This window comes from Vicia villosa, linkage group LG2 (assembly GCF_029867415.1).
Source record: "Vicia villosa cultivar HV-30 ecotype Madison, WI linkage group LG2, Vvil1.0, whole genome shotgun sequence".
NCBI lineage: Eukaryota > Viridiplantae > Streptophyta > Magnoliopsida > Fabales > Fabaceae > Vicia > Vicia villosa.
The window spans coordinates 72,001,156-72,012,598 of NC_081181.1; the positions used below are offsets into that span (position 1 = coordinate 72,001,156).

The 11,443-nt window shown below is 38.5% G+C and overlaps 1 protein-coding gene across 1 annotated transcript; it reads right to left on the reverse strand.

Moving 5' to 3' along the window:
* Window positions 1–10,357: 10,357 nt before the first annotated feature.
* Window positions 10,358–10,953, reverse strand: LOC131649334 (uncharacterized). Its single transcript, XM_058919098.1, has 2 exons — window positions 10,509–10,953; window positions 10,358–10,386 (listed from the first exon to the last, which is right to left on the reverse strand). The coding sequence occupies exons 1-2, from the start codon at window positions 10,951–10,953 to the stop codon at window positions 10,358–10,360; spliced, it is 474 nt and encodes a 157-aa protein (XP_058775081.1).
* Between the last annotated feature and the right edge of the window lie 490 nt (window positions 10,954–11,443).

Consider the following 11,443-nt stretch of genomic DNA (forward strand, 5'->3'; position numbering starts at 1 on the left):
CATGTGAGAGACAAAGTTGTAGAGAATTCAATTTCCTTAAAATTGAGCTTTGGATGGGAAATTTATGATGTTCCATGTGGGAGTTATGGCCGGTCAAAGTTCAGTTGACTTTTTCCTTAAAAACCCTCATTTAGAAACTCAGGTTCTTGATGATTCTGGAGCTTTTCTTGATGAATCATGATCAATCCTTGATCAAACGGTGAATGATACTCCATAATGAGGATGTTGACCAAAAATCAGAAGTTTTGACTGTAGTTTGTCCATAGTTTGACTTTTAGGTCAACTAGTCGATTATTGGTCGTTTGAGCAGTTGACTAAGTAATATTTTGAATCAGGGCTTGAAACTTGGCCTGAGGATACTATGAGGCATATGAGAGACCATGAAGTCTACTTGAGGTATCAGGAGTTGATTTTTGTTGGAAAGAAACAAAACCCTAGTTTTGGTCTTCATTGTTTAGGAGGAGAGTGACCATGCTTGCAATTGGATATCATATGAGCCTGAGGAGACTGCCTGAGCCAAGATATCTAAAAATGTGATGGGCAAATTTTGGGGTATGACAGCTTCCCCTGTTCAATTTTCTTAAACCTGAAGATGTAGATTGGCATGTGTGCCTGTCGGAGTCTGAAGGTAGAAGAGGATTGAACACTAGAATACCCAAGAAAATTTGCCCTTGCTGAGATAGGGACTTTTTGTAGGATATGGGCTTAAAGATGCCATCTGATGTCGATAAGTATGAAAATCAGGATAAGTCATACGTTAGACTATATCTGAACTTGAGGTGCTTGAGAAGTAATTTATTGAATGTTGATCGTGTCATTACTGTTCGTAGTAACTGAATTAGACTTTGGAGGGTTGATCGTGTCTACACCGTTCGTGATGATAGCATTAGATCTTGTCAATAGAATACCATAACGGGTCATACATTAGACCATATATGATAGAGGACGTCAGAACGAGTTATTTATTAAACCATATCTGAAGGAGAATACCAGAACGAGTCATACATTAGACCATATCTGATGAAGGATGTCAGAACGAGTTATTCATTAAACCATATCTGAAGGATAATGCCAGAACGAGTCATACATTAGACCATATCTGATGAAGGATGTCAGAACGAGTTATTCATTAAACCATATCTGAAGGATAATGCCAGAACGAGTCATACATTAGACCATATCTGATGAAGGATGTCAGAACAAGTTATTCATTAAACCATATCTGAAGGATAATGCCAGAACGAGTCATACATTAGACCATATATGACTGAGAATACCGGAACGGGTCGTACATTAGACCCTATCTGATGGAGAATGCTTGTACATTAGAGTTGATAAGTTAATTGATGAAGTTTTGGAATGTAAAAGGCTTGTCAGAATTCATCTCGATTATATCTGAGAGGAATGCTTGTCGAGGCGGAACCTGAAAAAAAAGTTTGAAATATGCAATTGTCATGATGCATGTATTATATGACGAGTCTCTCCAAATAAATGAGAAACCCGTATGTTTATCATGAAGTAATGTATGCAATGTATGAATATGTATGTGATGTATATGATGTATGACTATGATTTATGCTATCTGGAGTATCTCGACTGAGAAAATAAATCTCTAGATCATAATGACTCTGATGACTGATCTTGTTTTGAAGATACACATCTGGGGATTTATGATTTTGCTTGGGGGTGACCAGTAGCTTGATGTACCCTGGTTGGGGATTAGAGATATTAATAAACCATGTTTGAAGAAGAGAAGAAGGTCGGGGAACCGACGGTGTCGAAGATGTGGGCTCTGTTGAGGAGCTATGTCTTCTGTTGGACGAGAGCATTTGAAGATATCTTCTTAATGATTACTCTGTGGGGGATATGATTTTGTGAAACCGGATTTGTGGGGAGACATAGGTGTCTTGAAAGTTGCCCCCAGACACACCATTGGACTTGCATGGATTTGCCCCAGCTAATAGGGAACTTTTGGACAGATTCACCTCGCGAGGATTTAATGAAATGTGCACTATGGGCGACATGCCCCTAGTAACCATAAACTTAGGATGATGCTCCTAATTGTTTTAGCATCCTTGAGAGATTCTCGAAATCTTGACTTGATTGCCCCAGATTGATCGGGAACGTGCCATGCCCCTTGTATACATAGGAGACACTGCTTTTTGGAGTAATCTTTGTTGGCCGCGATAACTTTGAGTCATTAGTCACACCATGTGCAAATTCTTTCTGATGCTAACATTTGAAATTATGTAGCAGAATATGCTTAATAATGAAATCATAAGATGCAATGCATACGTCTGTCTTGAGTTTTTTTGAAAAACATTAAAACTGGAGATGTAAAAGCATGATACTTATAAAAACATGATGTTTGTAAAAAAATAAATATCAACTTAGCATATGTGGTAAACCTTAAGGAGTCAGGATACCCTTTTGGTGGCAGTATGCTTTCGAACTAACCATGCTTCAGTTAGGACTTTCAAGGGTTGTAACGTGGCTTGGTTCACAGTTTAAGAAACAAAGGATAAAGGCTCAAAGTTTATTCGTACCCATCCCAATCTTCGTGATGTTCTTCGATCCTATGCTCAGTTAACTTTGCGTTTAAGTTCTAGCAGAGCTTTGTAATGATTGATGATGGTTAAAGCACGAGCAGTCGTCCTTTTTTTTTTGTAATTCTTTTTATTGTGTCGAGGATTTGTAGTGACCTCTTTTGAAATGTTTTCTTTTGTCGAGGATTTTTAGCAACCTCCTTTTTGACTTTGTTATCCCTAACTTTTGCCTGAACTGTTTATTTTGAGATTATAGTCAGTGGGATGTTTTTGATTTTTGATAAGTCTCCTTCATAGGTTTTGACTTAACATCTTTTCTTTTGATAGATGTTGACTGCGTGACTTGCTGGATGCGGGAACCCATCATTATTTGTATAAACAATAGCTAATACAATTGAGTTAACTGAGTATCTACCCTGCCCCAGGTTATGATTAAGGGTTTAATTTATATGAGAAAGAAACTTCTACTTCTTAAGCTCAAAGGGGTTGACGAGGGATTAACATCCTTATATCTCCACTGTTTAGGAATTGAAACAATGCCTGTACATCGTCAGCATAGTCCGTTCAAAAGCATACTGTATGAGGTTGCGGTATCGTTTTCGTCATCCTCCCTCAAAAGGCTTACAGCTTAGCAGGAGTTGAATATCACAAAACATATGCAAGGTAATGACATAATTTAAAATGATTGATAGCGAAATAATTTATTCAAGACAAACATATGCAATGCACTGATGATGATTATTAAAACAAATAATGTCTATCATAAGTCGAATGTTTAAACAAACAGAAAAAGAAATTGCAACTGAAAGTAAAACTAATGATCTTAAAGTCCACCCTTCTAGCCATCCATAGTATTAGCACTCTTGTTGTGATTAGGTATGGTTGCAGGAGAGTCGAACTCAATTTCTCCAGCGTCGATCATATCTTAGATTTTGTTCTTCAGCGGCCAACAATCATTAGTGTCATGCCCAATGCTGTCAGAATGATAAGCGCATCTTGCATTAGGATTGTATTGATGAGATAAGGTATTGGGCTTTAGAGGAGGATCCTTTAAAGTAATCAACCCTGCTTTCAGCAACTGGTGTAACGCTTCAGCCAAAGTTATGTTGATCTCTATGAATTGTCTTTTAGATGTGCCTGGTTTACGATGGTTGCCCCCTTGTCGTATCAGCGCTTGATTAGAGGCTAGGATCGTCCCCACAGTATTAGATTCATTCCTCTCATTGTGCGCTTTCTTTGAGGTATTAGAATATGTAGCCATTTGAATTTTACCGCTTCGGATACCACTTTCAACACGTTCCCCAGTCAGTATAAGCTCGGTGAATCCAGATGATGAACTTCCCAACAAATGACTATAGAAAGGGCCAGTCAGTGTATTCATGAACATATCTACCATCTCTCTGTCAGCCAAGGAAGGTTTGACTCTTCCAGCTAGATCTCTCCATTTTTTAGCATACTCCTTGAAACTTTCCTTGGGTCCCATAGACATGCTTTGTAGTTGCATGCGAGTCGGTGCAAGGTCAGAGTTATATTTGTAACACCCCAATTCTACCCGCGAAATTTAAATAAAATCAGAGTATAAAAATTCACAAAAATAAGCAATTGAGGTATCACATATTCATTCTCAATGACAAATCACCTCGTCGCATAAGCGGATACATAGCATTCACCAAATATGGAAGAACCGACAACATCAAAATAATAGACTTTAACATGAATCAACTTCCATAGAAGTGCAACGGAAACTCAACAATTAGTTCAAGGATTCATAGCATCTTAATTCAACAATTAACACAATTAAAGTGGCAATCTCAAATAAACAACTCAAGTATTTGCCAAAACATAATAAATCAATAGCAAGTAAATTAACGCGCTCGTCCCCCCGAGTGCTACGTATCAGAGCGACAACGACTCAAGACCAACTCGGCTAACCTCCTCTCAATGCGAATCACCTGCACGTTACCAATATAAAGGCAACGGCGAAACAAAGAAAGGGTGAGATATCTATTCATATAATCGAGCGCATGATAAATTATATATTAGAAATTAGACATATTCGGTTAATCGCATTCACAAGTATTAATATAGTCATTCTATCATTAAGTCACAAATTCACATCTTCATATAATCTCATCATTTAATAAGTCGCAAAAATGCAATCACAACAAAGTTACAAACGTCACGCTATGAATCACGTAGAAATATATGGGACATGACTCATGTATATGCATGTGGTACCAATCGGAGCTTCAGCCCCCGTCACCAATTGCCCAATTCAGAGGCACAAGGCATAAGCCTTCGTCACTAATTTGCCAATCCAGGCCGTCACAATATATATGCAAATGTATGCGACTCGATGGACCGAACATCACACAACACCATCATCATCATTTACTTCACAAAAATATTCGTCACAAGGCATACGCCCATATCACAATTATTACCGATTATTAAAGGTAATACACTTCACACATAATACAACAACTTCATACAACAACGGAACAATTCCGACAATTCATCAAATCAACGGATGAAACCATTAGCAAAAGAATCACAAAGATATTGACAACAATCACATTCATGATCAAATCCGTAAGATACCGTAATCTATCGCTAAACCGAATAGTTAATCTAAGTTCAAGTTTATTCCAATTAAATAGGCTTAAAAAAATTAATTTAACTATTAATTTAATCGACCGATTAATATCATAATTTCGACAAAATAACACCACCACGTTAATCTACTAATTAAATTTAGCTACCACGTCAAATTTCATCAAATTCCGGACAATTAATTAAACCGCTTAATTCGACTATCTTGATCAAACGGACTATTTCGCATTTTATTAGAATTGTATAATTCTAAGTCAGTTTATTATACCACCTATAAATCTCAATGAAATATACTAGTGAAATATAATGTCTATTATGGTTTATCACTATTTATGATTAACATGGCATATATATTTATTCCAACAAATTCAATCATGGTTTAATAGTTAGAAAATAGTCAATTTAGTTTCTACTAGTTCACAAAAAATTCATCATGGTTTAATAGTTAGAAAATAGTCAATTTAATTTCTACTGGTCCACTTAGATTATCCCTAAATTCACCAAGCCAAATATAGTGTCTATATGGACACATAGTCAGTTTCCTTCATTTTAAAAAAAAACTGTCTCATTCTTATTATAATACACTGTTATCTTATTATATGTACTTAACTAATGGTTTAGAACAATCAATATAGCAGGGCAATGGATCTGCATAGAATACAAACAACGAAACCAAACATATCGGACCATCCTTCGTACGTTTCATTTTTTTTGTCCAAGATACACAGACAGTATCAACAACAACAAACAATGACAAACAGCAACAAAAAAATCAAGTTTTGGTACAAACCAACATAGTGAAATATTAACCTAAATCTCTAATTCCCAACATATTATTGCTCATAAACCCCATCATAGAAGAGAACCCCACCCTTACCTTGTTTGGATTGAAGAAAACTCTAACAATCCTAGCACTTGGGTTGGAATTTCTCAAGCTTGGTTTCTCCTCTTCAAGACCTAGCCCCCTTTCTATCCAAATGGTTCTCTTTATTTTTCTGGTTTGCTCTACTCTATCTTTCACTCTAACACATAAAAACCTATTCTTAATATAAAATTTGGGCTTAAGAGTTAACACCCCCATCACCAATCTTTACTAAATCAAAAATAGGCCCAAAAAAAAACTCATTAACACAAAATAAATTAAAATACTATTTCTAATAATATTCTACTTTATATTCTATTAAAACAAAAATCCGATTATTCAATATACCAGTTATTACTCAATAATTCAATTTTACGGTCTAATCTTAATTACTCGAAAAATTCCCAAAATGCTACATATTACCTCATTAATATTATTAATACTAAAAACATTAAAATTTCTGATTAAATATCGATCAGCTATCCCGAACTAATACCGACTAAATCACCCCAAAACGCAAAAATTTCAATAAACATCACAAACGTCTAAATTAAGCGAATAAATAAATTTCCGGACATTACAACTCTCCCCCACTAGAATATTTTCGTCCTCGAAAATAGAAATTTACCTGATTCAAATAACTCGGGATAGGAGTCTCGCATCTTGCTCTCCAGCTCCCAGGTTAGGCTCTCACCAGCAGCTCCCAACTAGACAACTTTCACCAATGGAATCTCTTTGCCTCTTAGAACCTTCACTTCGCGATCCTCAATTCGCACCGGCATCGTCTCCACTGTGAGATTATCACGCACTTGCACATCGTCCATTTGGATCACATGAGACGGATCTGAAACATACTTTCTGAGTTGTGACACATGAAACACATCGTGCAGGTTAGCAAGATTTGGCGGTAACGCCACACGATAAGCAACTTTTCCAACTCGATCTGATATCTGGTACGGACCAATAAAGTGAGGAGTAAGCTTCTTAGACTTCAGAGCTCGCCCAACACCAGTCACAGGTGTGACCCTCAAAAACACATGATCACCAGCTTGGAATTCCAAATCCTTTTTCCTCTTGTCATGGTAACTCTTCTGCCTACTTTGAGAAGCTTTCATCTTATCTCGAATAAGCTTCACTTTCTCCGTAGTCTCTCTAACAATCTCAGGTCCAAGTACCACACTCTCTCCCGACTCGTGCCAACATAACGGAGTCCTACACCTCCGACCATACAACGCCTCAAAAGGTGCCATCCCAATACTAGAATGGTAACTGTTATTGTAAGTGAACTCAATCAATGGAAGATAAGTATCCCACGAACCTCCCTGCTCAAGAACACATGCTCTCAATAAATCCTCCAATGATTGAATAGTCCTCTCGGTCTGACCATCTGTCTGCGGATGATACGCCGTACTCAACCTCAACTTAGAACCCAACGCCTCTTGCAAACTTCTCCAGAAATCAGAAGTAAACCTCAGATCTCTATCCGACACAATACACAAAGGTACACCATGCAACTTCACGATCACCCTGACATATATCTCTGCTAACTTCGCAATCGGAAATGTGATGTTAATAGGTATAAAGTGTGCCGACTTCGTAAGCCTATCAACAATCACCCAAATCGAATCAAATCCTCTCAAGGTATTAGGTAATCCTGTTACAAAGTCCATCGAAACGCTATCCCATTTCCATTCTGGAACTTCTAACGGTTGCATCAATCCTGCAGGCTTCTAATGTTCGATCTTTGACTTCTGACAAGTCAAACAAGCATACACAAACTGTGCCACATCACGTTTCATACCAGGCCACCAAATAAACCCTTCAGATCTTGATACATCTTTGTAGCTCCTGGATGAATACTCAAATTGCTTCTATGACTCTCTTCAAGAATCGCCTTCTTAATCTCCTCATCATCAGGAATGCAAATACGATCTCGGAATCTCAACATACCACGTGCATCTAACTTGAAATCACCATTCTCAAGTCGATCAGTTCCTACCATCAAATCCACCAACTTCACATCTAGCTTCTGAGCCTCTCTAATATTGTCAAGAAAGTCATTGTTAATCTTCAACATTCCCAACATAACACTATGCAGTGTCACTTCGCATACCAAACTCAAGTCTCGGAACTGCTCAGTCAACTCCAACTCTTTAACCATCATGGCCGACATATGCAAAGTCTTTCGGCTCAAAGCGTCGGCCACTACATTTGCTTTTCCAGGATGATAGTTCAAACTGAAATCATAATCCTTCAACAATTCAAGCCACCTTCGTTGCCTCATATTCAACTCCTTCTGATCAAAAAGGTACTTCAAACTTTATGATCGCTAAACACCTCGAATCTAGAGCCATAAAGGTAATGTCTCCAAATTTTTAACGCAAAGACCACTGCAGCCAACTCAAGATCATGCGTAGGATAATTCTTTTCATGGGTCCTCAATTGCCTAGACGCGTAAGCAACCACTTTACCATTTTTCATAAGCACACCACCTAACCCCATCAAGCAAGCATCACAGTACACAACAAAAGGATCTCCTGAATTAGGCAAAGTCAAAACCGGAGCCGACGTCAACCTCCTCTTCAACTCATTGAAACTTTCTTCACATTGAACATCCCACACAAAAGCCTTTCCTTTGCAAGTCAATCTTGTCAATGGAAGTGCCAACTTAGAAAATCCTTCGATAAACCTTCTATAGTAACCGGCCAAACCCAAGAAGCTTCTAATCTCAGTAGCTGACTTCAGAGTCTCCCATTGTAACACAGCATCAACTTTAGAAGGATCTACGGCAATGCCACTACCAGAAATGACATGACCAAGGAAACTAACTTCATGCAACCAGAATTCACACTTAGACAACTTGGCATAAAACTGCTTCTCTTTCAGAACTTGCAACACAATTCTCAAATGCTCTTCATGCTCTTCTTCAGATTTAGAGTAGATAAGAATGTCATCAATGAATACCACCACGAACCGATCCAAGTAAGTATGAAAAATACGGTTCATGTACCCCATGAATACTCCCGGCGCATTAGTGACACCGAAGGGCATCACCGAATACTCATAGTGTCCATATCGAGTCCTGAACGCGGTCTTCTGAATGTCATCTTCTTTTACTCTAATCTGGTGATATCCGGACCTCAAATCAATCTTAGAAAACACACTAACACCCACTAACTGATCCATCAAGTCATCAATTCTGGGAAGTGGATACTTGTTCTTTATCGTCACTTTATTCAACTGCCGATAATCAACACAAAGTCTCATACTTCCATCTTTCTTCTTTACAAGCAATACGGGTGCTCCCCACGGTGATACACTTGGTCTTACAAACTTCTTCGCAAGCAATTCTTCTAATTGCTTCTTCAATTCAGACAACTCTGATGCAGACATTCTGTATGGTGCCATAGAAACAGGTCTGGTACCAGGTACAAGATCAATCGTAAACTCAACTTCTCTTTCTGGAGGCACATCAGGGATGTCATCAGGAAACACTTCAGAAAATTCTCTCACCACCTTTAACTCATCAATTCGAACTTGATTCTCAAAAGACAAGGACGCCATCAATGAGAACATTTGCGCTTCGTCTTGCATCAGTTGCTTCAACTGCTTACCGGTCAACAAACCAACTCCTTCTTCTTCAAGAGAAGAAAATCTCACCGTGTTGTTAAAACAATTGATATGAACGTAGTTGCGTTTCAACCAATTCATACCCAAAACCACGTCCAAACCAACAAGCGGTAAACACACGAAGTCAACAACAAAGTCCCTATCAAAGATTGACAGAGGACAATCCAAACACATTAGAGAAGTAGTCACCGTTCCCTTAGCGGGGAGTTCGACAACCATTTCTCCATTCATAGCAGACAAAGTAAGACCCAATCTTTTCACACAATCAGCATCAATAAAACAATGAGTGGCACCGGTATCAATAATAGTAATTAAAGGAATGCTATTAATGAAACAAGTACCTCTAACAAGGCCATCCTCACTAGATGTCTGAGTTCCTGACAAAGCGAACACTTTACCACCTACAGCTGTCTTCTTTGGCTTCTGACACTGGCTATCAATATTTCCCTCCGCACCACAGTTAAAGCAAACAACATCCTTATGCTTACAAGCAGATGACATATGTCCCGTCTTACCACAACGGTAACACCTCTTCACATCAGCAGTACAAACATCGCTCTTATGACCAGGTCAACCACACTTGAAGCATACAACCCTAGCAGGAGCATCTCCCCCACTAGTCTTATGACCATGAGCAACTCTTTGCTTCCCTTTAACAGCATCATATGGTTTCTCACGGCTTTGTTGATTCTTGCCCCTCTTCTCATTAATAACACGATAATGAGCATTGTTGTCCTCCTCATAAATCCGACAACTATCAACCAAATTAACAAAAATACGAATCTTCTGGTAACTAACCGCTTTCTTGATTTCTGGACGCAACCCATTCTCAAACTTGATACACTTGGAAAACTCACCATTCGCACCATCATAATATTGGTAAAACTTATCCAGCTCACCAAACTTAGCAGCATACTCCACAACAGACTTATTCCCTTGTTTCAGTTCAAGGAATTCAATCTCCTTCTTACCACGGACATCCTCAGGAAAGTATTTCCTTAAGAACTCCATGCGAAACGCAATCCAAGTGATCTCCTCACCATGAGCCTCCAACCTCCTACGAGTCTCAAGCCACCAATCATCTGCTTCCTTAGCCAGCATATGAGTGCCATATCTAACCTTCTGTGCAGGAGTGAAATCCATAACATGGAAGATTCGCCTAATCTCCTTCAACCACTCAAGAGCACCATCAGGGTCATACGTACCCTTGAACACAGGCGGATTCTCCCTTTGGAAAGCCGCCAAACTACGAGATCCAGCATTCTCGTCAGCATTCGGTTGGTTCTGCATAGCCTGAGCCATCGCTTCCAAAGCAGCAGCTATCGCCGCATCATTCCTCCCAGCCATAGCTTCACTACAACACAAAAACAATCAGCACAAACAACAATACACAATTGTTAGTCTACACTACGACTCGACACTTGGCCAGACAAGACCGACCCGCTCTGATACCACTAATGTAACACCCCAATTCTACCCGCGAAATTTAAATAAAATCAGAGTATAAAAATTCACAAAAATAAGCAATTGAGGTATCACATATTCATTCTCAATGACAAATCACCTCGTCGCATAAGCGGATACATAGCATTCACCAAATACGGAAGAACCGACAACATCAAAATAATAGACTTTAACATGAATCAACTTCCATAGAAGTGCAACGGAAACTCAACAATTAGTTCAAGGATTCATAGCATCTTAATTCAACAATTAACACAATTAAAGTGGCAATCTCAAATAAACAACTCAAGTATTTGCCAAAACATAATAAATCAATAGCAAGTATATT

Excerpts from the sequence above, each read along its gene's own strand:
- LOC131649334 (XM_058919098.1), bottom strand. The coding sequence starts at position 10,953 with ATGGCTCAGGCTATGCAGAACCAACCGAATGCTGACGAGAATGCTGGA. Across the intron at positions 10,387-10,508 it reads ATATTATGATGGTGCGAATG|GACAACAATGCTCATTATCG; the intron begins GTGAGTTTTCCA and ends ATTTATGAGGAG.